Source organism: Apodemus sylvaticus, chromosome 2 (assembly GCF_947179515.1).
Source record: "Apodemus sylvaticus chromosome 2, mApoSyl1.1, whole genome shotgun sequence".
Classification (NCBI taxonomy): Eukaryota; Metazoa; Chordata; class Mammalia; order Rodentia; family Muridae; genus Apodemus; species Apodemus sylvaticus.
In genome coordinates, this window is record NC_067473.1 from 121,622,641 (window position 1) to 121,650,512 (window position 27,872).

General features: G+C 49.5%; 1 protein-coding gene across 3 annotated transcripts in view; it reads right to left on the reverse strand.

Moving 5' to 3' along the window:
* The window catches only part of Iqsec1 (IQ motif and Sec7 domain ArfGEF 1), a 101,108-nt gene extending 73,569 nt beyond the window's left edge, over positions 1-27,539 (reverse strand). Inside the window, exon 1 of one of the 3 annotated variants that reach the window (XM_052174318.1) lies at positions 27,007-27,539. In XM_052174318.1, the coding sequence (XP_052030278.1) occupies positions 27,007-27,074 (68 nt within the window). In that variant the 5' untranslated portion in view covers positions 27,075-27,539. Of the gene's footprint in view, positions 1-20,706; positions 20,791-27,006 lie in introns of those variants that run through there. The other 2 variants (XM_052174323.1, XM_052174321.1) reach the window with 2 other exon arrangements.
* Between the last annotated feature and the right edge of the window lie 333 nt (positions 27,540-27,872).

Genomic DNA, 27,872 nt, shown 5'->3' on the forward strand with positions numbered 1-27,872 from the left:
CAGTCCAGGGAGGACAAGCCACTGGTTCCAGAGTCGCACTGTGTCCGGACTGCTGAGGTTTATCAGGACACCACGCCCCTCTACTTCCCCTCTAGGACCCCATACTATTCTTTTGGGCGAAGGAAGGGGGAAGGATCCTGGCCTGGAGGCTGAGTCCTTCATCCTTCTAGCGCAATGGACTCGGCACCAAATAAATACTTATTCAAGTAGCCTGTCAACTGTCTTTGAGAATGGGGTAGGGGAGTCTGCACCGGGAACCCTAAATTTGGGAAAGAAATAGATTGGATAGGGGAACTGACCCTGGGAGGGATAGGAACAGAGAAGGTGCGCGCGCAGAGCTGTGCCTAAGAAAAATACAAGGATGAAAAAGGGTTGCCAACTGTGCAGTGGAGAGCAGAGGCATGGGGAGCACACAGCAGCCCACCCTGAAAAAGGGGCTGTCCTTCCTAGGCAGAGGCCCCACACCTCCCACCAGGTGGAGCAAGGGCGCCAAGAGCGGGTACTGCATCCAAGCAGCGCCCCCTGGTGCCTAGAAGAGGCGAGGCAAGCTGCTGGAAGGACAGGGCTTCCACGGTCCAGCCTGGAGGAATCTGGGGAGTGATGTCATGTGAGAGCAGATGGGGCTGGATAGGCTGCCATTAAGCTGTGTTGACCTTGGGCAGGGCGCTTCCTTTTTCAGAGACTCTATTTTATTTTATACTCTGCTTTTTTATTTATTGAGACAGTGTTTCACTCTAGCCCAAGCTTGCATGGAACTATGTAGCCCACACTAGTCTTGAACTCATGACAATCTTGCCTCAGCCTTCCAAATTCTGCGATTACAGTTATTAGCTCCCATGCTAATGCCCAACTCTTTAAGAATTTTCTAAATCTTAAAATATTGGGTATTGATAACAAAGCTAAGGGTCAATCTAGAGCCTAGAATGTCATTCCTGCCCCCTGACAATCATAAACCTAAGCCTTGTGGCCCTCTCCTGCAACCCCGGTACTTGGGAGATTATTTTTGAGACCTTTCTCCACATGAAAAGTAAATCCATGGCACCTCGCTAGTGCCCATAGCAGGGTAGTAGGATGGGCTCACAGGCCAAGGTGTGAGTCTTACCCTCCCCCAAACCTAGTTATCTCTTTGCACATTGTTAGAGCAATGGACTATTGTTTTAAAGACAATGGAGCCTGTGCTAGCCTGGGACTCCCTTAGAAGATCAAGCTAACCTAAAACTCACAGAGATTCTCCTACCTCTGCCTCTCAAGTTCTGGAATTAAAGGTGTGTACCCCCAGGCCCAGCCTACTGTACTAGTTTAAAAACATATTTTTAAAAGCAGCCCTTCAAGGAGGAAGATTCTTGTGTAGTTTTTTATAACTAATATTGCTGGCATAGAGATCAGTTACGGGGCTGGTAGGAAGGCAGGTGATAGAAGATAGGCTCTCGAGGTCTGTGGCAGTTGTGTGACCTCAGCCAGGTCTCCATCACCTCTCTGAACCCCATATAAGCTGTAAAGCTGGAACTGCTGGCCTCCCCATCCTGCTTCCTTCAGGACTGCTGAGCAGGTGGACTGCACTGATGTGTGGAAGGTGTGCAAAGGGCACTGTGCAGAAGCTTCATTCCCAGAAGCCAAGAAAGCAAATGTTGATATATTGAACTGTATCAAATTAGACTATATAAATGGAATCAGAATACCACAAACAAGGTAAAAAAAAAAAAAGACAAATGGCACCCTGAAACAATGTCTGCCACACATAGCACAAGTTAATGAGGAAAATGAGAAAAAAAAAGTTAATTTCCTTAACACAGAAAGTGTTCCTTCCAATCGATAGGATGACTAACCCATTAGAAAACAGCCAAGGCTATGAAAGCCACTCAGGAAAAATATTCACTCCTGCTTGTAATTAAATGCACATTAGAGAAATGCAATCAAAATACAATTCAATTCACTTGCTTTAAAAACAAATACCTATTTGGGGGGTGGAAAATGGCTCAGTGGTTAAGAACACTTGCTGTTCTTACAGAGGACTCTTATAGAGTTTGGATTCCAGCACCCACATTTATCCCTTGCTTGTCTTTGTGTCTCAAAAAGTTGAGTACAGACAGTCCCCAAGCTATGATGTTTCAGCTTACATTTCCCTCACTTTACATGGTGTCATGAACTCAGTGATATATGGGTGAACACACTCCAGACTTCAGTTCTGGTCTTTCCCTGAGCTGGTGAGATGCAATCTGACTATCTTCCAAGATGTTGGGATGGGGCAATGAACAGGTATCCCATCGGGGTTGGGGGACTGGACACCAGCCCACTGTATACAATGGGTGCTGCCCAGCTGCAGAGTCAGTCTGCAGGTATACTGACTGAATTTTCCACCAAACATTTTCAGTTCATGATGGGTTTGTTGGATCTTAAATATCCCTACACCCCCAAGGCCTGTGTGAAACAGCTTTGGCCTCTAGGGTGACAGTATTGGGAGATGGCTGAACCTCTACTCTTTGCATCTTCTTTCTCAGGCCTTGACTAGAAGCTGCTTCTGCCTCCTGATCTTGCCATGTAGGCTGTGCTACCATGGTGCCAAGCAACCACGGATGAAAACCTCTACAACCGTAAGCCAAAACAAGATATTGTTATAGTATTGGAGGGCTGGCCTGCATGCTTATGTTAAGTATTTGTACCTTTGGAGGTAAGAGGGGGACACAGAATATCTGCTGGTCCCTGCATATACTACGTGTGACAAGGATGAGCCAGGGAAGGCACAGACACACCCTGGGAGGGGTAAGGCATGTTGGGAACAGGAAAGAGGAAGACTGACCTCCCACTGAAACATTCTACTTACACGTGTGTATGTTTATGTACATATGTATATACATACATATATGTATAAGTATATATCTCACTATATATATGCATTAATGTTTTGGGTTTTTTTTATCCTCTGTGTAGCTCTGGCTGTCCTCAAACTCAGAGATCTACCTGCCTATGCCTCCCAAGTACTGGGATTAAAGGCATGCACTAGTACACCTGGCTTGGATATATTGCTGAGTTTTTTTGTTTTTGTTTTTGTTTTTTAATCTAGTTGCAACTAATAAAATTCTGGGATTAGAAAGACAACTCAGTGGGCAAGAGCACTTGTTGCTCATGAAGAGGATCTGGGTTCAATTTACAGCACCCACATTGTGACTGACAACCATCCTAACTCCAGCCCCAGAAGACTCATGCATGCCAGGCATACACATAGTGTACATATATACATGTAAGCAAACACCGATACACATAAAATAAATGTGAAAATTTACAAAAAAAAAAAAGCAATTTCTGATGTTGGGAGGTAAGGTGTCTAGGGTCTGCTCTGACACAGGCTTGGGGTGATTGCCTATGTGACCTCAGTATCGAGGGTGCCCCTTCTGAACCCTACAGTTTGCTCTACCAACTGAGCACACAAGACAAATACCTACCTCACATTGCCAGTTTGGAACCTTCTCAGCAGAAGAGCTAACTGGGTGTTGAAAAAGCCCCAGAGGAGATGGGAACAGCAGAGCTAAGGGTCAAAAGACCCAAGTGATTTTTTGAGATTTCCCCCAGCTCCCTCGGGGTCATTCCTATCTGCTTTTCCCATGTCCATATCCTGCCTGGAAATACTTATTTTATGTTTCCTGTCTGGGGTTACCCTGGCAACAGCTCTGTCATCTGTCTGGGCTGGAGGTCAGTCCTGTGACATGGGACAGATGACCAATCTGTAGATACCATGTGGGTCTGATATGTTTGGGGCAAAGCCTCATATTGGGCAACCAAACCTACTCATCCAGAGAGTGACCCACCCTGGATCCTCTCCTGCCCTGCCCCTTCTATGTACAGAGGAAGTCGGGGAACGGATAAGAGGGAAACCGCAAGACACAAAATAGTGTGTTCACAACAGTGCAGACGCTAGCAGCACAGGAAGTGTGTGTAGCAGAAACCATCCCATCCCTCATTTCTCTCCACCCTCACCTTCCCATCATCAGCAAGCATGTCTGTGCCTTCTTCCTGTAGTTAAAGCAAGGCACTCTTCAACCATTCCAGCCCCAGTCTATACTTTTAGCTCCTTATTCTATGCAGTATTGTCCCTTATGTAGAACATTTTCCAAAAACTGACTCTATCCTATTCATCTCCTGCTCAGAACTCCTCTACAGCTCCCTGTGCTCTTGGGGTAAACAGTTTCCTCACCCAGTCCCATCTGCAGCTGCTCCTCGGCAGTCAGGCTAAACTTAATGGCTTTGAGCACATACTGATGTGCCATGCTACCATGTGTTTGTCCAATGTAGTCTTCTGCTTTATTCCGTATGCAAAGAAGTCTTCAAAATTTTTAGAGTCCAGTTCACGTAAGTAGCTCAGAGAACAAAAACACAAATAGCCTATAAACATACAACACACAGATACAACTTCACCAACAAAGACAGAGATTGCACAATGGTGAAGTACTGTTAGCTTCTGGCACATGGGCAAAACTTCCTAAATATTTGTTAGCTGTGTCCAAACCCATTAGAACCAGCTCCAAAGATATCATCTCCTCTACACATCATTTTCTGGGCCCCTACTGTGTCCAGCATTTCTAGGACACCGGTTTGGGCAGAAGGTCTACAGAGGACAGCTATCGATAACAGGAGCTAAGCAGCCACACTGACCAGCTAAGGGTCTGCCCACCCGATGAAGGGCTATGGGGTTAGGAAAGTGCCCTTCTCATCCCACACAAACCTTGCAAAGCTGGCCTTAGAGAGGGCAGCTGTGAGGCTGGGGCAAGGGTGCAGGGCTGGCGGCTATAGCAAGAGTCAGGCTCAGGGGCTCTGAGGAGGCATGGCTGAGATGGGGGGGGGGGGGCTGAGGCACAGCATGATGGCAGACATGGCCATATGTGTGCAGCACGCAGGACTTTCTGTTACTTGGTACCTACTGCATGTCAGGCAGGCATTGTGCTAGGCTCTACCCACACTCTGTCCTCACAGTGCTCCTAGATGGTGATTCCACATACACCCATAGAGGACAATGGCAGGCCATGGCTTTCCTAACTAGGCTCTTTTTATCACTCTTTGGCACTTCTGTTAATTTGGAGCATAGTGGATGCGATGGCATGGGACGCTTCCCTCACCTAGCCTGAACTTTCCAGCTAGCTCTCTGCCATGGGACTTTCAAATGTAAGAGTATGGTCTGTGAAGCCCCTCTTGAATAAGCATCACTTCCAGTGTTTAGCCCTGACACACTGGAGGGTCCTATGATAGGCATGTGTTCAGAACAAGGGTAACAAGACTGTGGTGGAGGGTTCTGGGCTAGACACAGGGCCTCTAGCATGCTAGGCAAGCATTTTGTCCCCAGACACACCCCAGCCTTCAAACTCTCTTCCTTCCTTCCTTCCTTCCTTCCTTCCTTCCTTCCTTCCTTCCTTCCTTCCTTCCTTCCTTCCTTCCTTCCTTCCCTCCCTCCCTTCCTTTCTTTCTTTCTCTGGAGAGTCATCTAGATAACCTCTTAAAATGGGATAGGGTTTTAACACCATGAAAATAGCATTTAAAATCTGTATGATCAGGTCAGGAGTGTGGTTTAGTAGGATTGTTGCTTGCCTAGCACACACAGAGTTCTTGCTCTATCCTCAGTCAAAAAAAATTAAATTTAAAAAACAAAAAGCCAAACTGGTAGTGTAAACCTATAAGCCCAGCCACTCAGTTCAGCAGGCTGGGACAAAAAGGTCCCAAGGTCAAGGACTGCCTGGGCTACGGGATAAGTGAGGGTAAGCCTGAGCACTTCAGTGAGTCATTGTCTCCAAATAAAGAGGGTTCAGTGGCAGGGTACTTGCCTAGCATCTTCCAAAGTCTGTTCAACATCTAGTACTGTGAGAAGAACAAAACTGAGCACCGTAAAGTGAGGTGTGGCTTTGACGGGGTGCTGAGGTAATTCATTGGCCTTTGCTTCTTCCCCGTGACAGCTGGCTGACTATATGCAATAGGACACTCTGAACACTGACCTCCTACTGCCTGGTTTGTCTCAAAACAATCAAAGATCTGAATGGAAGACAGACAGCTCCAAAACTCTTAGATAAATCACAGGCCTGATGTGAGTTAGGCCATTATTTCTTGAACAGCACAAAAATGCAAAAAATTAAATAAAAATCAGTAAATGAGACCTCATCATAATGAGAAACTTTTGCCTATCAAAAAAGTAAGAAGGACTGGAGAGATGGCTCAGTGGTTAAGAGCATTGGCTGCTCTTCCAGGGGTTCTGAGTTCAATTTCCAGTAACCACATGGTTGATGCAAAGAACCTGATTGGAGCAAATGCCAAAATAAAAACATAGCTTGTATAAACTTCTGGACCGTGGTGATGCTGAACTGTTGCATGTCTTGTTCTTAGGGAAAAAGACTGGAGTATTATTTAGGGGGTAAATGTGACCTCACAAACAGAGCTAAGAGTAAAAAAAAGATATAAAACCAAAACAAGATTTGGTGACACTTTACTAATGATGACTGGGGTGAAAGGGACATGGAAGAAGCCTGCCTTTGTCAAATTATTCTCAAAACTCTGCCTTAAGATTGTTTGCCTGGGGCTTTAGATCAGTGGTATAGCACTTGCCTAGCACAACTGAACCTCTGGGTTATGGCCTCAGTGCTGGAAAAGTAAAGCCAAAAAGAACAGGGTAAGAGCCGATAAAGTGTTTTATCGAGAAAAAGTGCTTGCCACCAACCTGACAACCTGAATTTGATCCATAAAAGTTGTCCTTAGGTACACTATGGTATGTGTGCATGTGCACACACACACACACACACACACAAAATAGATTTCAAATTAATTAATTAGTTCAAAATAACATATTATCACTCAAAATAATTAATTCAAAATTCTTACAAGTCAAATAATTAAAGAATAAAAAGATACTGCCAGAACTCAGCTAAATGGTGCATTGCTGCAGGGAGCTGCACTGGCTTGGTGGTGAGTGGGGAGGGTGGGGGGCAGGGGTCTCCCCTTATCACTCCACTCATCTGATAGATCCCAGTGAAGACATGGCCAGAGGCCAGAGGCACATTTCTGGCTGCCTTCTGTGTACAGGAAAACTCATTAACCACACACACACACACACACACACACACACACATATACACACACACACACACACACTGCCCTTCTGATGCTGAGATGCAGCCCAGTTGGGGAAGGTTGTGTAGCAGGAAGAGAATATGGGTACCCCACAGCAACACCTTGTCCCAGACCCATGCCAGCCCAGCATCCTTCATAGTAGTGACTTGTATCTTGACTCATTTCTGTCTCATGGCCCAAGATTATAAGGAAGTCAAATTTTGTAAGATTCTCCCAGTTGTTAAGCCCTGTGAGGGCTGTTGGTGATTTGGTCGGGGTTTGTTTCCCAAAGGAGCACAAGGTAGACACTTGGTTCCCTTTACAGCAGCACTAAGAGGCGTAGGGACCTTTGGGATTTGGTAGTTAAAGCATAGCTCTAGAAGAAGTTAATGTTCTCCCGGGACTGCAGGTATCAGAAATCAGTTTGTTCTTTGTTAAGTGAGGTCCTTGGCCTTTCTGCAATCTGGCCAATTTTTATCCACCACATTGTGACCAAACTGAGGCCCTTAACCAGTCACTGGCCCCATGATGCTTGGATCTTCTACTTCTAGAATTCTGAACTAAATAAACCTCTTTTCTCAAACAAACACCCTTCTTTTCTTTATAAAGTATCTCATTTCAGCTATTTGGTTATACCAATCCAAAAACAAAAACTCTGCACAGGAGAGTACATGCACAGGGCGATCTTCTGGCTGATATAGCAAGAACTCTGTCTGTGAGAGCAAATACAGAGTTAGCTAGGCCACCAGTTAAGTAAGGGCTAAGGACTGAGGTGAGACGCCATGTGGCAGAGCAGGATCAGGAAGTGGCAAATGACACCTCACCGCCCTCCTTGCACAAAGCACAGTGACCAACCAGCCCCAGCTCTGGCCTCCAGAGGACCCAACAGAACCTCCACCCTACCATACAGCTGATGCTTCTCAGAGATTCTAGTTCCTGGAGGTTTGGGGATTCCCAAGCTGGGAGCCTTGACTTATTTTAAGGACTCTTGCATCCCATATGTACAGCCAACACTGTGACAGACCAAACAAACACTGCTTTTCACATGCTGACATCCTTCAAACCCAAACATACCCGCTGCATTGCCAGCTGCAGTCTCCCTAAACCGGGGCTTCAGTTAAGCTCTATGGGAGGGGAGGGGGCCTCTCACAGTTTCCTATGAAAAGCAGCCAAACTCCTTTCCTGGAAAAGCCTGGAAGGCAGATGGGAGGCTCACTTGCTCCATTGCAGGGCAGCAAAAGATCAAAGGGAGGGTTTGCTTTGGTGGGTGAGGCCAGCCACAGGTGGGAGGCTGCAGCTGAGGCTCTGGAACCCTGAGGAGTTTGGGAACTGGTAGCCAACTTGCCCGCCCCCCCCCCCCCCCCCCCCGCAACCAAACCTCCAACAGACCCAGAGCCCCTTCAGTCAGTGCCCAGGTAGTCACTCTGGGGTCTAAGTGGCCAGCTCAGAGCCTGGGTGGTGATGAAAGCATGCAGTCCAGGGGCCAGGGCTGACAGTCAGTGCCAAGCCTTTCTTCTCCTTCTATTTCTTATCATGTGACTCAGAAACGCAGGTTTTAATTTCATCTCAGTTAAATATCAATGTAAGACTATTGGCTAACGGCCTGAGTGGTTGAGCTGAAGACACTGAAGAGTGAAGAGGCCATGGAGGTGAGTGGCTCTTACATGTTCTGGCCATCCTGGTGGGGGGCCTGGGGTCCCCTCCTCTCAGCAGAAGCCGCAGCACCTGGCACTGACACACCTCGATGGGCATCAATGCTGCAGTGTGGGACAGCACACAGAACAGACATGCTAAGGTTTGAGTGACTGAAGTGTAATCTTACCAGGATAACATTTAGTTTTGTGAACGGAACTTGCAGAGCCTGTGTGACACAAGGCTCCAGCAGCATCCTACTGAAAGGCATCCCATGGCTGCAAACTATGGCCACAGATCCCCCTCCTAGCACCCATGTCTCCCCATGCTGGGAGCTGGCCTGCCCTACAAGCCAAGGTGGAGCCAAGGTATAGAATGTGGTAGAAGTTTCAGTCACAATGGATCCCTGGGCTAGGTCTGGGAGCTTGCGGTACATACCTCTCTGCATGCTGCCCTACGGCTGTAGATTCAGAGGCAGGGGCTTGCATGTCTTTAGGAGACCACATAGAGGGGAAGAGGAGATCTGCATGGGAACTGAGAACCCATATGGAAGTTGACAAGGAAAAAGGTCTGAGATGGCCTAGACTTAGTTGCAGGACCAGAGGATAGGGGAATAGTTTTGAGTAAAACAAAATTTCTAGCCTCCCCCCCCCCCAAAAAAAAACCACCACAAATTGCTCCATACTCCTAAAGCTATGTTGGAACCCTAAGCACTAAGCCCAGGCAGGGTATATCTCAGTGGCAGAACATTTACTGGGCATGCTCATGACTCCAGTACCACAAAAAAATACCCCACCAAAAAACACACGGTGGGGAGGTGGATCACAGGATACCTCCCTACTTCATCGTCCCTCACCCAGAAGCAAAGGATTCCTTTATGGACTGTCTTCCAACCCCACTCCCTGCCTGTTGTCTGTCTCCTCCCCATCCTATTCCAGCCACTGTGGGCTCCACTTCACACTCCCAAGCAAGACTCTCAGTTTTGGTCTGGTGGACGGTTTCCACCTGCCTGCTTGACCTGCAGCTGATGTTCTGGGAACTCACCCCAGGACATAGCTCCACAAGTCCTTTTATGGCAGAGAGTCTTCTTTCCTCTCAAGATCTGAGGTATAATAAGGGATCCAAGAGGCTCTGCTAAAAGATACTATCTCCGACCATGTTTGTTGTCTTCTAATCTATTTGGCCTTCCTGGGAGACCAGCAGAAACTGGCAGATCCCCGAACCCACAGACCCCACACCCCAGACCACTACTATTTCAAACCATAGTACCACCCATCTTGTTACATAGCAACAGTTAGCACTTGAGAATTCACCACTGACTTCCTGTGATGCCTATGCCAGGGCACCTGTTTGTAGAACTGAAACCCTGAAGCATGGGCTATGCTTTGGGCCAAGAGCAGTTTCCACAACCCCAGGGAACTCACAACTTTTCGAACAAACCATAGAACCACACAGTCAGAGCGAGAGAACTGGGGAAGATGCTCGAATTGTTCTCTGAGGGCAGCTCCAGCCGACATGCAGAATTTCTGATGGGTAGCAGCCTCATGGCCAGCTTCTCCTGGAGCTTTTCAAGTGAATGACACAATCTGTGTTCTAATGGGAATCTCTGCTCATCTCAGAGATGAAGAAACAACCCAAGAGGCTGGAGACCCTGTCCACAGTCATTCTTCCAAAATCCATCCTCCTCTGAATGTGACATTTCTGGTCTTCCCTGAAATGGTAGACACCCTTCCAGTTCACAGCTGTGTGCACGAGAAGAGGCCAGAAGAGGTGGGGGATAGTGCATCATTGGTCCCTGATTTCTGACTTCATGAGCTTACAGGAGACACTGACCACTCTGAAGGGAGCTGCTAGAAAAGGGGTATCTTCCAGGCAGACCAGATGGATACCAGCTCTGGGTCAGGTAGGGACTAGCTCTCAGAAACTGCCCCAGGGCTTTGTCTTCTAGCAGAAGAGGGAGAGGCGGAGCTACCCCTGCAGCCAGAGGGAGGGGTGGAAACAATGAGTCTGGCTTGATAGGAAAATACTAGAGTCTCTTTCTAAGTCAGTGTTTGGGACACACATCCTTAACCTCAAAGGAAAGGTCAGTTCTGAATTCCAATTCTGATGCTGCTACTTCCCAGAATTTAGAAAAGAATTCTGGCAATACACCTGGCTGCCTCAGTTTCCCTAGCTGCAAAACAAGGTCAAAGCTGGTCCTGGCAGTGTGGGCCTAGAGTCCAGCCACTTGAGACACTGAAGAATCACAAGTCCAAAACTAGACTGGGCTACAGAAAGGGTTCAAGGCCAGTCTGAATAAGTTAGTGAGACCCTGTCTCGAAAAGTAAAAAGAGATACTAGGTAGAGCACTTGCCTAGGATATATAAGGCCCTAAATTTAATCCCCACTGCTGAAAAACCAAAACCAGACACCAGTAAAGAGATGTGCTTTGTACCTGTGCTTACAGGATTTGCTGTGAGAAATCAATGAGGCATTTTTTTGCAGCTTGGCCTCAAACCCAAAGTAATTTTCCTCCTTCAAAAATTACAAAGCATTTGTTAAGCCATCAACACCTAGGACTCCAGTGAAGCTGTGGCCAGACTAGTCTTACACAGATGACAGCTAGATGCACTGCAGGCAGGGACAGGGTGTGATGGTAGCTCTAGCCCATCCTGGCTATGGACAAGCTAATAGAGAAGGATGGTTTGAGCTCAGAAAAAAAGGTAGAGGAAAATGGAGACAGGACGAGGAAGAAAAAAGAGCCAGGCCTGGTAGTACAGGGAGGGCAAACGGACTGACGGGAATCCCTGGGTTCTACTTTCAGCACTGTAAAAAATAAATAAATAAATAAAAACTGGGGCTGGAGAGATGGCTCAGCGGTTAAGAGCACTGACTGCTCTTCCAAAGGTCCTTAGTTAAAATCCCAGCACTCACATGGTGGCTTGCAACCATCTGTAATGAGATCTGATGCCCTCTTCTGGTGTGTCTAAAGACAGCCACAGTGCTCTTACATATAACAATAATCTTTGGGCCAGAGCAAGCAGAGGTCATGAGTTCAAATCCCAGCACCCACATGGTGGCTCACAACCATCTGTAATGAGATCTGATGCCCTCTTCTCATGTCTGAAAACAGCTACAGTGTACTCACATATAATAAATAAATAAATCTTTAAAAAATAAAAATAAAATACACTGAAAATAAACCCAATCCCAGGTTCTCCACACCCTTTCTGGAGGCCCCCTACCCCTGCCCTGCCCCCGCCCTTCACTTCTCCCTAGTGACCCAGTGGGTGGAGTTCCCCGTATCTCTGCCACGTCTCAGAAAGCAGATGAAGCAACAGACTGAAGCTGAGGCTGAGCTGACCGCCTCTCCCTGTTCTGGGTCCCACCCCTTACCTCATCCTTTTGGCCTGGGGCTTATCATGCTCTGCTTGTTTTAAGTACCCAGCTTGCCCTTCTCCTCCTCAAACACTCTCACAGGACCTCTAACAAAATGGTTCCCAACTTTCCTAATCCTGTGACCATTTAATACAGTTCCTCATGTTGTGGTAACCTCCAACCATAAAACTATTTTCAGTGCTACATCATAACTGTAATTTTAATACTGTTATGAGTCATCATGTAAATATCTGTGTTTTCTGATGATCTTAGGCGACCCCTATGAAAGGATCATTCAACCCTCAAGGGTTCTTGATACATGTTGAAAAACCCTGCTCTAAGTGATGACTGAACGAATAACTAGGTGACTTCTCAAAGCCCTTCTAGCTCTGGTCTCTCGGAATATACCCCGGGGGAACCAGCTGAGAACAGACGTGCAGTCTTTGAACCCTCAGATCCTGTCCAGCAGAAGAACAAGCCAAACCTTTCCAGGAATGCCACTTTTTGCCATGTGGGGAGGTAGCAAGGGCTACATCCTAAGGTATTTGTATGGGCTCTGGTTCCAAACTGTAACTACTGGGTTACCTCTAAGAGAATCCCCCTTATCCTCAACATAAAGGCAGCCAAACAGGCCCCTTAGCGTGCAGATGTGGCGCTGCCTTGGGAAGGTCATCCTAAAGTGCCATAGCTGGACTCTCTTACAGCCTTGAGCCATGCATCCAAAGAGGAGCCGGGATTCATCTAGAGGACTCTAGGATTTCAGCTCTGGGATTTCTTGTTGGACATAAATGCCCAGCATTTATGACACAAACTGCTTCTCAAAGCTAGGCAGTCTTTTCAGACCAGTTCTCAACATGTCCAGCAGACCCCACATGCCAAATAGTACCACATGATGCTGCCAGTACCACAGTGAGGCAAGAATGGGGTACAAAAGTACAGCCCACAGTACCTGGCACACAGGCTGCTAGCCACAGCCATGGCTCTTACTGTGCTACAGGAGGCCGGCACCAGGGAGAAACAGTGGCCTGTCCTAAGTATATGACCCGGAGGGAGGCAGAGCTGGGTCAGGTGACTTCTGGAGTCTATGTTTGAAGAGGAAATTTGGTTGTTTGTCTTCAGGGATGCTGACACTGAGACTGATCTCCACTGGCTCCCTGGAGGATGGGTCTCCACACCCTCATTACCTTCCATCTGGGGCTCCTGGGCCAGCCAGGCTACCTCCCCATCCCTGCAGCTAAAGTGTGGTCCTCTTCCAGTCTGTGCTAGGGGAACAAGGGGAGCACTATCCAACAGTGGAGTGCCTCCAGATTCTGTGCCCAGCCAGCCATCCCCCAAAAGGATACTGCTGGAAGTCCCTCTGTCCTTAGAACCTGAATCCCCAGCTGGCCCTTCAGGTAGTACCTTCCTTCTTCCAGGACTTAGGTCCCCTGTGACCACCCAAGAAGCCATTCCAAACCACAGTGCCACATTTCACTCTACAATCTGTTTTCTGAACTCCAGATATTCCAAGAGGAATGAGTTCCACTGCCCCCACCCCCACACACCATTCTGGGCCCCACACAGAGAGGATGCTTAGGAGATATTTGCTAGGTACATTGTTGGCCTGATAACAACTCACTCAGCTGAGCTCCTGAAGCAGGAAGGTGGCAGTGAGGAAGATGCTTAGGTACCCACCCTGACAGGCAGGCAAATCCATCTGGGCCAGGTACTGATTAACTTTCCTCATCTATGCCAGAATGGTTATTAAGCCATTTTCCAGATAAGCTAACCAAGGCCCAGAGAAGCAGAATGACTGGCCCGAGGCCACTCAATTTGCTCAGGGCAGAATGGAATCTAGGGCCAGCTTTCTTTCTTTCTTTTTTTTTTTAATTGAATATCATCTTCATTTACATTGCCATGGTAAAACCTTTCCCAATTTCCCCCCTCCCCAAAGACCCCCAACCCCTCCTCCCACCCCCTGCCTCCATGTATATGCCCCTCCATCCGACACACTCCCATCCCCCCCACCTCGGTTTCCCTTTGTTGGGACCTCTGTTGAGCCTTTACCTGACCAAGGACCATTCCTCCCACTGATGCCCAGCAAGGCCTTCCTCTGTCACATTTTTGGCTGGAACCATGTGTGCCCCTTGGTTGACAGTTCAGTCCCTGGGAGTTTTGGGGCATCTGGGTGGCTGAAATCACTGTTCTTCCCATGGGGCTATAAGCCCCTTCAGTTCTTCTGGACCACCCTCCAGCTCCTCCATTGGGGACCCCATGCCCAGTCTAATAGTTGGTTGCTAGCATCTGCCTCTGTATTTGTAAGGCTCTGGCAGGGTGGGGCCAGCTTTCTAGGACCTACGCTATCTCCCACTCTGAAGCACAGAGGGTGTGGCCCTTGGAGTCTACCACCCAAAGAGAGGAAGAATTCCAAGTGCTTAAAGGCCTAGGCACTGGGCCAGAGTCTTTCCGTGAGCCCCTTTTCTGCTCTGGGAAGAACCACAGTTCAGTTTTGCAAATGCTAACCTTATGCACAGAGTAGCTCAGTGACTTTTTGTAGATCACATAGTGAGGCAGTAGACCACAGAGTAGTGGAAGCCCTACCAACAGACTTTCCTGTGTGATGACAGGAGAATGAAGTACACTGAGGTTATTGCCTCAGTTTTCCCTTGGGTACTGGAGGTGTGGGTGGGGTGACCACTGACAGGACATGAGCTGATTAGGGAGGCAGGCCTCTCACCTTCCACACAAGGGCTGAAAGGGGAAGTGAGTGAGTAGCAGTTTCCCCATCTCCTCAGCCCCACCCTGCCACAGCACCTGCTGGGTAGCTCCTCACTGGAACTAGTCTTCCAACCCGGGGAAACTCCCCCTGAAATGTTTCCAGTATCATAACCCAGTGTTGCTGCAGCTTCTAAGTTGGAAGCCTCAACTTGGCATTTTCCTCCAAGACTGCCACAAGGTATAACAGTCCAAATGTCCACACAGTCTGTAGCTACACACTGCTGGTTGGATATAAAATATTTTATGTCCTCAAGGAGACAGTGGGAGAAACTGATAAGCTTGAAACACTGCAGAATAGGGTCCCTGAAATAAGACATCAGCATTAACCTAGGAATTAAGTCAGCTTGTGGAGGAAGACTGGAAGTCTTTATTTGGGCTTCACAACTAACAGTATATATAGGAGAAAAGACCTATACAGACAGGCGAGGCAGACACTACAAAGGACATCATCAGGTTAATAAGCCCATCTCTATCCTCAGAATACTTTCCTTTGTTAATCAGCTATCTCTATGTCAACTTCTAACCACCAGTCCCTTGTACAGATATTCCTCTGTCCTGGGACACAAAAGCCTGTAATCTGGTGGCATATAAGCTCAGAACTATAGTTCTGTATTCCTAAGCATCTTTTCCCAACCACCACAGGCTTTTTGATTCTCTGACGTCCGTGTCTAACTCTAAAGGCACTGCTCTCTCCAGCATGCCTCCTCCTGGAGGCCAATGAGATTTCCAACTTGCCTATGCTGTTTTTCCTTTACCTGTAATAAACTGCCCTGAGCTTCCTTTTGAGTCTTAACTTTAAATTCTTTCACTGTAAGATTAAGAGTCCCCAAAGTTACCCCTGTTCCTCCAAGTAACACTAGGACCTCTCCTCTTTGCCACAGAGTCCTGCCTTTCCCCAGGCCAGGGTCTCTCCAGCTAATCTATTCTCTGGCAAGTACCCCTAGGCATCCTGGGACACACTGTGAATTGGGATGAGTTCACTGGGATCAGGCTGGATCCAGATAAATTGTCAAAGAAAAAAGGGGTAAAGAAGCTAGGTTTTGAGGATCAAGCTAATTGGGACCTGAGGCCACTTGCTAGCTGTAAACTTTCAGTCTCCCCCAAGCCTAGGTTTTCTTATTTATAAAATGAGGACATCAGGAGCTAGAGAGATGGCTTAGCGGTTAAGAGCATTGACTGCTCTTCCAAAGGTCCTGAGTTCAAATCCCAGCAACCACATAGTGGCTCACAACCATCCGTAATGAGATCTGATGCCCTCTTCTGGTGCGTCTGAAAACAGCTACAGTGTATTATATATAACAATAAATATATCTAAAAAGGGGGGGGGGCGCGACATCAGATTGCACTTTGGACTGATGGCAAGGAATGACTATGTGTGCTATCACCAGGCCTTCTACGTCTGTAATTGATCCCATAAGATTGTCAGTTTTCAAGAACTTGCCTACTTGTCCAGTCTCTAGCCCAGGGTGTCCAAACACCCTGGTTTTATATTTGGATTAAGGGTCTAATAGGAGTCAGCTTATTCCAAGGCTGAACAGAAAACCCAGGGCACTCATCACAAGGGCCAGACCAAGCAGAGGCTATCATATGAGAAAAGCCTCATCCAGGGTGATGAGCTGCAGGCAGTGAAAGAAAGGGGAAACCCCAGCCACTGCACACACAGGTGGAACCCTGAATTCATCTGTACCAGGGCCTCCTGGAGACAGAAGGAGATAAACAGCCAGTGTGGAGTGACTTGTTCTTTTTTTGTTTGTTTGTTTGGTTGGTTTTTTGAGACAGGGTTTCTCTGTATAGCCCTGGCTGTCTTGGAACTCACTCTGTAGACCAGGCTGGCATTGAAGTCAGAAATCTGCCTGCCTCTGCCTCCCAGAGTGCTGGGATTACAGGCGTGTGCCACCACCGCCCGGCTGAGTGACTTGTTCTTAAGTCACAATGGGAAGGACACTGGCTGCTTGCTTATTGACCCTTAGAAGAGGAGCCTAGCACGCTAGACCTCTAGGCCTCACCAGACTTCATTCTGGCCTTAACCTAGGTCCTCAATGTCCCCAAGGCACATGTGACTCCAGAGGGATCATTGTTTTCCCTACATCACAGTGGAAGATCCTGGCCTTCCATCAGACCTGCCTTCAACACCACTTTGTCCCGGAACCGTCCAAAACTTCTTCCCCAGCACCCTAAGTGCCTTAAACATCTACCTTAACATCCCAGAAAGGGCTGCAGCTTAGGACATAGGGCACTGGCTGATTTCTTTTTATTCTCAGGTTTCTTTGACTCACTGTGAAGAACATCCAGGAGTTTACATATTGGAAACTCTGCTTTCACTTCAGCATTTGCCAAGCATTAGGCCTGACCACTACACAGGCTAACCTGGTACCTACCTCAGGACACTGGGCTGAAGTCCAGGTTTGCAAATTGGTAACATTTAAGGACTCTAGTTCAAATTGAGACCCTGTCTCCTCTTGGGAACTAATAATCCAGGTGTTTACTGCGCTGTTGTCATAGCATCATCCCTCATATGCCCCTGGTTGTTATACAATCCTAACTCTGGGGTTGACCTCATTTCCCAGATAAGAAAACTGAGGGTCCCAGAGGAAACTGAGGGGAGCTGCCTAGGCTTGCTTACCCTCTGTGAGGTGGGTCTCAGCCATGGAACATACCCAGTTCTTCTTACCAGCTCCCCTTATCCCTGATGGGAGAAGACTCTAGGAGTCAATTAGTACACTGGATTTAAACACCCTGGTGCTCAAAAGCAAGTATCTGTCCTTTGTAACTTCAGCTAAGGCCTTTCACTTCACCCTTTGCCAAGCTTGGCTGTCTCCAGGCCCTGGTTTCAGACCAATTGTGGCTGCCTTCACTGCGGCTGTTGACAGAGGTTCTGTAGTTGGCCTGCCGGGAAGATATTTCAACACAATCCTGAACACACACCTGTTCTGAGCATGATGACTTCCCTATATGTCACCTTCATGGGTGACATCCTAGCAGCCACCTGATAGCAGTCAAGGCCACAGGACCTAACCAAAGAATGAGTTCCAACCAAATCCAGCCCTGGATCCAGATCTGCAGCCCATTCTCTACAAAGGGCTGAGGAACCTTCAGTAATAAGTTCGTGGTGCAAGGGGTCAACTTACAGAGTGCTAGATAGAACCTTGCATATAGCATGGGCCCTCTCTTTATAGCCACATCTGGAGGCCTCTCCTTTTCACAAGGATGGGGACAGAGCCCAGGCTTTGTACCTCCAGGCCAGTGCAGGGCTCCTGACTTAGTCCAGGCTAGGCAGCCCGTCCTGAGATCTGACTGGGTTCTAAGGAACCTGCTTCCTTGGTTTTTAATGCCCAGGCCAAGCCCCTCCATCGCATCAAAATGTAACACAATTGTTAGCACTCCCCACCTCCCCCAGGGAACCCCTAGAGAGTCCCTGTGGAGAACTCTGACTTCTTCCTCTGGCCTACTCACAGCTCACCCCTTCCTCAGCCCTGACTGCCCTCTGTGGCAATTTCCTCCTCATCCTCTCCCCTCCCCCCAGGGCAGAACAAACAACCTTATGGAGAAAAGTGCATTGCTCACTGTAGCTGACTTGTCACGGGGTGATGACACTGAATGGAAGGAGATTGCTAAGGTTTTCTGAACACGTGCCACGTGCCAGGGACGCCTACACGGAGATAGCCTGCCTCGGGGTGAACACAGCAGGCAAATATGGAAAACACCAAATGTTCCAGCTGAGCCAGTCACCAGATCCTGCTGCTCCTGAAGCAATCGCCCCTTTACCTTTCAGTTTTGTGAACCACTGAAGCCTCTCTCTGCTTAAGCCTGTTCCGTCTGGGCGTTTTTTTCTCACTTGGAAGTAACTAGGTCCTCATGGCAAGAGGCACGTAACAAGGTCATATAACCAATAAACCAGCAGAGCTGACACCCTGAATCTGGCTGTTAACCTGCAGCCTGACCACAGCCCAGCATCCTACTTTGTGTGCCAGCTGGCAGCAGCTCAGTGCCCCACTTGCTGGACTCAGCCTGGACTCACCTTCTGCTTGGCCAGTCCTGCTACCTCTGTCCTGGAGCTTCCGGAGTCATACTGGATTGAATTTGGGGCACAGGTTTGTTCATAGCAGCCTAGCCCAGGAGGGACCATGAAACAGAGCCCATAAAGAGGACCCCTAATACACACACACACACACACACACACCACCAACTGGCCTCAGCAGCCTCATGACCAGGAGGGCTTTCTCAAAAGCAATGTGGGACCATCAAAATAAAACTGATCCTACCATCCCGCCTTCCCTCATCCTGTGCCACCAACCTTCTCCGATCCATCATGTTGCTCTGTTAGTTTAGTTCCGTTTGAGGACCCTATGCCAGATGAGCAACTAGTTAGATCAAATTTATCACCTTTTGCTAGTTCTATAGACAAGACGAAACCTTAGCATTCAGGAAGTACCCAATAAATGCCTGAAGTGAGATTTAATAAATTCAAGTGAATAACGTGTAAGACACTTTGCTTAGAGTCACAGTCACCAAGTGCTGAAAGTCTCCTGGTCCCACTTGCCTAGCTGACAGAAGAGTGAGGCAAATGTCTGAGGTCCTTGGTACTTGGCTGTCCTAGCTCATAGTCACATCCTTTCTGACCTGTGCTGGGAAGGTCTTTTGGGCTGGACTGACATGGGTCTTAGGCACAGGAGCTTGTATCCACCTTGAGCCCTGCAGTCCCACAAAGGCTCTATGAAAGAGCCCATCTCTCCAGGATCCCTGGAGTTATCAAGACACTTTTTCTACCTAAGCTCCAAAAGCAGCAAGGGCATCCTTACTCTCTCAGCCCAGCCTCCTCTACCGGCCTGGGCTGCAGATGGGAGTCAGCCCTTGGCATATGGAAAAACAGACCCAACAACAGGGGAGTGATGGAACATTCTCTCCTTCCCTGGCACCCACACAGAAGCCTATGTAGAAGAGAAGGCCTAGAATCTAACAGGGTTGCACTCCAGCTCCCAAATGACACCAGACAGATGTCCCCACATCTCTGAGGCTGGCTTTCCATAGGACATTGAAAGCCTCCCTCTGAGGCATCATGAAGCTGGATGGGACCTGGGAAAGGAACTTCCTTTAGGATGTAGATGAGTTCAGCCCCACCCCCTCACCAAAAAGTATTTCTCACAGCACAGCACTACTCAGGGACTTTTCCTTCAAGACTCTCCCAGTCCCAGGATCTGAGAGCCTTGGGTTCTTTCCTGGACTGGCTCAGAAAGAAATAAAGAAATGAAACAAGTTGAACTGTGACTGGTCCGGTGGCTGGGGGTGGGGATGAGGGTAGGGTATGTGGTACCTGGAGGAAATACTCAGGGGTGTGGGGCTGTCCAAGGCAGGATCTTCCCAGCACTGATTTCCCTAATAGGCAGGAACCCTAGACTGGGCCTGACAAGGACTCCTACTCCAAAGTCTCCAAACTTTATGCTCTGAGAAGTCAAGGGAGGGTGGCAGTAGGGACATAAAGTGTATCAAGCCACGAACCAGGAACTCTGAGCCCCTAAGGGACTCAGTTTACTTGGCTATGGAGTAGGTGTGGCCAAGGTCTCTTTCTCGGACAGCTGTGAAGCACTTGTACAAGCCTGTAGTTGGGTAGGCCAACAGCCCTTGTGCAGCTCCAGGCCCATGCTAGCTTACGTCCCTGAAGAGCTTTCCCTGTAGTTCATGCTGCCCTCAGGCAGTTGTGGGGAAGCACCTGAGTTCCAGAGCCTGGCTCAGACTTTGTCTCTTAGGCAGAGAAAAGCACTTGCTCAGAACAGCTCCTAGAAACTGTGTGAACCTTCACAAGAGGTCCCAACTACTGACCCCCTTAGATGCTGAGAGTCACCAGTCCCTCACAGGCTCCCAGATGAAGCAAGTGGTACTCACAGTGTCACAGGGGAAGACTGGAGATCTCCCTGGAGCCAGTGCCTGACCTGCCTCCTCGGGCCCTGGGGACGAAGGACCTCAGGTCCTCCCTACCAGGGGACCGCCCCACCCACAGCCCTGACGTCTAGTCTAACTTCCTCTCTGATCAGTCAGCATCCAGAAAGCTCCACCCTGTAAGGGGGCCAGCACCCTGGGGCCTGCACCCACACTGTACAAGATACTGCCCAGAGGGTTCCTTCAAGGCTTGGGCAGTTCAAACAGCCACACTGGACAGACAATAAATAATGCAGCTGCTCTCTGGCCAGCCTCCTGTGACCTATCTCGTTTCGGGCCACTCGAGTTTCGGCCAGCCTGCTTTGTTCAGAATGCCAAGCCCCGACTGGGTTTCTGGCCACGTGGGTACTACAGTCCCACTGAGGGCCAGTCTGAGCCTGCCTGACAAAGGCTAAGTAAGGTGGCTATCCTGAAGAGAATGCCCTACTTACTTTGAAACCAGTTTGGGACTAATTGGGATTCAGGGGTGTCATTTTGCCAGAGCAGTGTGACCATCTTCATTTTCTGGGATCAGGAGGGTTCTCTGAGGCTTCCATAAACTAGAGACCCTGCCCCCACACAACACAATGTGGCTGCATTGGAGAAGCCTCTCTATTACCCCAGCTGGCTGTGGCCATCTCCTTAAGGCTACAGCCAAGCCCTGCATCCAGGGGGGTTTCACCTCACACCTCAACCCCCACACTGCTGCTCTGATGGGGAGGGGACACAGTTGCCCCGTCTGAATTCTCACTGTAGCCTGCACTGTCTCCCCTGAGGACAAATGTCTCCTATCTAGACAATGGCCATCATTATTACCATGTGTCTCCCTCCCTGCAGTGGTCTCACTTCTTCATGAAAGTGGAGTGATTGTCTAGAAACCTCAAGTACAGTTTCTCTACCCCCAAACTATGCACGTCCTCCTGAGGAGCTTGCCCCGCCCACTTCCTTCCTCACTCCTGCTTGACTTCCTGGCTTCCAAGTTCATCTGTAAACATGCAGGTGGCCTCCGCCTCAGGGTCATCATAGGTGGTGTGCCCTCTGCCCAGAGGGTCTTCTCCAGCTCACCCCCCCTGGTCAATTCTATTCAAGGCTACCTGCTCAGACCACTTTCTCTTTTCTCCCCTTCATGACGTAGAAGCCCATTTTACTCAGTGGTAACTCATGTACTTCATCCAGTTAAAGTGAGTCCATAGATGCAGTATCTCCAGGCCTGTCACCACATCCTAGTTCATATTGTCCTTGCTTCCAAAACAAGCCTGTACCTGTTTCTCTGTGGGTCTCCATGGTTAGGGCAGCCCCCACTCTGCTTTCTGTCTCTGTAGAGATGTCTGTTTAGGAACTTCTGTGAACGGAGTCAACACTCGGTCTTCGTGATGGCCCTCTTTCACCTGACACAGCTTCCAGGGTCAGCCAGGCTGTAGCTGGGGTTGAGATTTTACTCTCTTTATGGCTGATGGCATTTTACTGTGTGGGATCGCCACATCTTGGGTCCACTTTATCCTGATGTAATTCCTAAAGAAATTTTTGGGCTGGCTCGCTTGTCATTGTCACCTCTCCACGTTTGCTTTTGGGATTGTGACCCCCACCTGATGACAACATCACCTGTCTTGTTTCCTGCCTCCCCCATCTTTCTGCTCCCTGAGGCCTGGATAACTTCACTGCTGCAGTTAAGCCCCTGACATATACTGAGCTGGCACACGGTAAGAACTCAGCAAATGCTCTGTATCCTGATAGAAAGGTGTGTCCCCATGTGCAGGGGCCACTACTGGCCTCTCCATCCGAGAGCTCTTAGAGTAAGTGCTGCCTATATGGCTCATCAAGAAGGGCCATGAGCAAAAGGAAAAAGGTGGGCCTCAGGCTCCAGTGGCCCCCCTTTGCAGAGTGAATGGTGACCTTCTTAGAGCAATGTTGCCTGCTACCTGTAAGAATCTCCTCTGAGGTTCTGGTCTGACACCTTGGTGGCCCAGAGGGGATTGCACTTGTGTACTGAGATTCAGCAGGGCCTAGCTTGGAGCACATCCCTACCATCCAGGGAGTTCCAAGCCAGCATGGGCTATGCAGTAAATATATGTCTCAAAACTAAAGACACAGCAGAGGGGTGGACAGTGGAGCATTGCAGCAGGGGTACCTGCAGGGCTGAACCCACGTGGGGATGAAGAGTACCATGGGTTCAGAAACAAAGGAGAAAAGGAGGAAGTGGCTCCACTCTGCCTCCAGTCTCCTTCTGTGCCCCACACTCAGCCGAAATCCTACTGAAGGGCACAGGACTGCCTAAGCCATGTCCAGGAAGGGAGGACTCAGGTGAGTTCTGGCCACTGTGGTCTCATCAGGATGCGGCAGCAGGTAGGTTGGGGGTCCAGAGTACAGAGCCAACCACCCAGCAAGGAGAAGGAGCATAACAGCAAGGCAGAAGAGAACTGCAAGTGGGAGAGAGGTTCCCCTTGTCATAGGTTCCCCGAGGCAGGCACAGCACAGGATGGGAAGAAGACAGGCTCACGGCCTCCTGTGCAGGGCACCAGATGGCTGATTGTCCCAGCAAGCTCCTGGGACACTTTCAGGGCCTAGATGCCATCTGCTCCCAGCCCTCCTGCCCAGAGACAGATGCAGCAAGAGGGGAGAAGGCCTGGACAGGTCTGCTCCTCTGATGCATCCTAGTCAGCACTGTGTGTCCAGGGGTAGCCTGGCCTAGGAGATGCCACTGCCTCTTGAGCTTTCAAAGGACAAACCCATTCTTGCCCAAATATACCAATATGTGACAACCATTCTGAGCCTGAAGAAGACAGGCTAAGAATTCAGTCTGATTGGGGAGAGGCTGAGATCTTTGAAGAATAAGCTGACTGTTCAAGTTTGCTTTCCATTATTGTGATAAAACACTCTGAACAAAAGCAACTTGGGGGACAAAAGGGTTTATTTGAGTTACAGCCCAAGGTAAAACCAGGCACGAACTGAAGCAGGAGCCGGGAGGCAAGAACTAAAGCAGAGGCCATGGAGGAACACTGCTTACTGGTTTGTTCTCACCAGTTTGCTTAGCTACTTTCCTAATACAGCTCAGGCCCACCTTCCTGTGGCATCAATCACAGTGGGCTGGGCCCTCCTTATAATAAAGAAAATGCCCCACTGACAGGCACAGGCCAACTTGATCTGGGTAGTTCTTCAACTGAGGTTCCCTTGTCCCAGGTGACTCTAGTATTACATCAAGTTGACAGCTAGAGCTAACTATAACATAGAAGTTATGACCCAATGGGAGGCATACTGAGGATATGGCCTGTGGGGGAGCAGGCTGGGAATACAGTCTTATAGGGTACAGGCAACCCACAGAGAAAGGGGGCAGGACTGAGCACTTGCTGAAGACCACTTAGAGTACTAGTCACCAGAGGAAGCCAATTAGGGGACAGGGTTGTCAAAACAAAAACAAAAACAAGAACAATAGCTGACAAGTGACAGCTACAGGTACCTCTTCACTGGGGCCGGGCTTGCAGAGATCCTGCCATGCATGGCCTTCCAAATGTCTCCAATGCGATTTTCACAAGTCTAAGCCAAGTTTCTAACTTAAGTGGGCCCCTCCTGAGTCTGTGGTCCCTTTTCTTTCTCTCTGACAACTGCCTCAGCCCTGACTGAGACTCAAGCAAAGGCAGGGAGAGGAAGCAAGTCACACCTCTGCGCTCCACTGACCCCATCCACCACAGCCCACTGCTAATCTTGCCCTGGAGCTTGGCTCAGTTTGCCTCTCCCTGAGTGTGGAAACAGCCTAGCAAAGTCCAGCTACAACCAAAGACAGATCTTCTAAGTGTCCAGGCACTGACCCCAGATGGTCCTGTACCCCTGCTGTCCTGCCTAGGAACCAGTAGGAGGAGCCAGTGTGGCCCTCACAGAGACCTTGTCTTGGAGCCTTGAATCCCCGTGGCAGCTAGCCAAGGCCAGCAGCAGCAATAGCTCTATGTACACCTCATGCTTTTCCAGATGTGAGTGGGATCCAGCCAGGGGTGACAGGCTCAGGCGAAGGGGAAGCTGAAGACGCAAGTGGAAAAGTATGTGCTGTCCCATCACAACCCTCCAATTTGTCCCCCAGCAGCTGCCAGCTCTGCCCTACCACAGATCTGTGGATTTGGGTCTCCCCTGGCAGCCTGGGGTTCGGATTGCCCCAAAGCCTGCTTGGGCTGGCTCACTTCATATCTGGCTCTGGGGAGTGGCCTCAACTTTCTGGGTATGGGAGGCAGGGGTCTGGAAAGAACACACTAATCCTGAACAACCCCACCCCCACTCATCCCGGCCCATCCTCCTCTGCTAAGCACAAGACGCGTGGTACCTATGGGGGCTGAGTCTAGGACTAGGCAAACCCAGTGCAGGTCAGTGCTCACACCAGCCCAAGCTGTTCTTGCATCACCAGTGGGGAGGTGACCTCGCATCAGCGCCAACTGCCAGTGGCCACAAGCATTCCCTGCCTTCCCACAGGGAGTTCTACAATGTTCCCATTCTGTGGATGAAGAAACTGAGGCACAGAGTGATCACTTGTATAAACAGCTACTCAAAAGTGCAAGACACAGGGTCCTCCTCATGCTGGCCTACTATATCCTCAAACAGGTCTGAGGGTTCTCCAGTGAGACAACCTCTAGAAACTCCAAGAGAGAACTGCAGGGAAACCTATTGCAGTTGGTGTGACCAGAACATAGGGGGCACTTGATGGGTCCCTGCCTGGCCCGGCCTCTGAGCTACCCACCCAAGGAGGTCCATCATGGACCAAAGCAGGGAAAAGTGGCCAGTGACTCACTCCAGGGCTGGACTCTGCCTCTCTGTTCCCACAACCAGTTGGCATCCTTGTCCAAGCAAAATGCCTCTCAGTGTTGGCCTGGAAACTATAAATCTGTCTGGGCCCAAGGCCCAGCATTCAGGGCTCTAGACAGTCTTGCCTTGTAGTAGAGCAACTGTGGCTACTGTACATGCGCTTCTTGTTAACGTGGGAGGGAACTGTGCAGCTGCATTTCCCCTTTCCCCTGGGCTTCTAGGAAGCTCAGCAGCCTTCATCTCAGCAGAAGAAACCCAGGTACTTGAATACCTGTTTTATTCAACATAACTGTCGCCATCATCATCAACACGACATCTTAATCTGAATTATGCTCTTTTTCACTACTAGTATTTCTTATGTGTTAGCACAAGTATTTTGTGGAGGAAAGAAGGGGGTAGAAAAAATGGAAAAGAAGAAATAGAAGAAGGGAAGGCGAAGGGACAAGCAGAAAAAAAAAAGAGACGAAGAAGATGGAGGAGGATAAAGAGGGGGATTGTGTGCAGCTGATGGACCAGACAGTGAACCTGGAAAGAGAAAGAGCCCTTTATAAAACATTCCCTTTAGGTAAAACGCACACTGGTAGGAAGAATTCAAAACTCACAGGCACATCCCCTCTGGTGACACTTTTAGGTCCCCCTGCAGCAAAGTATGGACTTTGGTCCCATCCTCAGAGGAGAATACCCAGCCTTGCCTAAAATCCGTGGCTTCCAGCCTTCTGCTCTAGGCAGGTCTTATCAGATGTGACAGAAGGTAGAGTCCAGCCCAGGTATCCCACTCCTTGCCTAGGAGAACCCTGTCCTGAGGTGGTCTCTCTCCAGAGGCTCTTAAAGCTCTGCTCTGCCTTCTTCCCTGCTTTCTAAACAGGGGCACCTTCCAGGCACCTCCCACCAACCTCTGAGGTGATGAATGTAACTGTGGCTACAGGTAATTACACTCAGCACTGGCTGGTGCCTACTGCACTTGGGTCACATTTAATCCTCACACCAATCCTAAAAGTGGACAGGCCGATTCACGGTGGTGGTGGGGTTGTCAGTGTGCATACAGATCTAAGAATACCTAAGCCTGCACCCCACTCTGGACTCTATTCTGCACCCGATTCTGGACTTTACTCCTGCCATGGGGTGATGTAGAAGGTGGAGAAACTGTCACTCACTGGACATGGAAGGAAAGAGTACCAGCCCTGTTCACCCAAGCATAACAGGCTGGGGGTGGGCACCCAAGTAGCACTTCAAAGCCAGTGGTTGTTACATAACAAGTGGCACCTCCAGTGGCCTTCCCTTGGGGGCAGTGGCCAGCACAGGCCCTGATTGTTGGACCACTCTCTTCCTGCTTCCCTCCCTGCCACTAAGTCCACACTTCTCTGGAGGGTGCCAGGTTCAGCTTTTCTGCCTTCCATCCCTGTTCCCTCCCGAGCCACCAAACCACGCAGGTCCCTCACCTGGCCCACTTAAGACAAAGCCACCTCCACACCCTGTCCCTGGTACCTGAGGGTCCTCACGGAGATGCAGTACTTCCACATGAGGCCCCACACAGCGCCACCATCACCCTTCATGCCTGGATCAGTGAGGTGCAGTGGCTGGGGCAGGGGCCTTGCCACTGCCCTGGACCCTGGGCCTCCTCCCAGCCAGGGGATGGCTCTTGTCTTGAGCTCTCAGGTCACTTCCTTCTTCATGAGGATGAAAAAACAAAGGGTCCAAAGACAAGGAGAGGGGTGGCCCTGACTCTCCCAGGCCACAGCAGGTTCCTGGCGGAGCTATCCCAGGCTGGCCTCTGTTGCTTCTGGAGGACCGACCGGAGCTCCAGACCCTGGCGGCTGAGCGTCCCTCACACTCCAGACCCCGTGGCTTCAGCACAACATTGAGCCTGCCGCCTGCCAAGAGACAGGGGGTGGCAGAGGGCCAGGGGAGCAGTGAGTCACCGGGGCGGGATGAAGGGGGCGTCCACTGTGAGGGAAAGTCGTCGTTCTGGGAGCCCAGGGGCCGTCCTGTGCGTCCAGAGGCCAGGGTGGGACTGGAGAGGCAGAGCTGAGAGAGGGAGGCTGTGGAGGCAAGGGCGGGCCCACATCCTCCACAGGTCCCCAGAGACCTAAACCCAATACCGCCCAGTGGCTACAGCCCTGCCCACAGAACTGAGAAGGGTCTGCTCTGCCGCTGGCTCCAGAAGAAGCCAGGATAGAAAGGAAAAGAAGACCAAACTGGGACTGTGCTTCGGATAGCAGCCTGCTCCCAAGGACTCCACTGGACCCTGAGAGATTCCTGGCTCCAGCCAGACCATGCTTTGTTACCGGTTACTAGCTGTGTTCTTTCTTCTCTGGCCTGTGTTCTCCTAACATACAAGAGCTCTAGGAGCC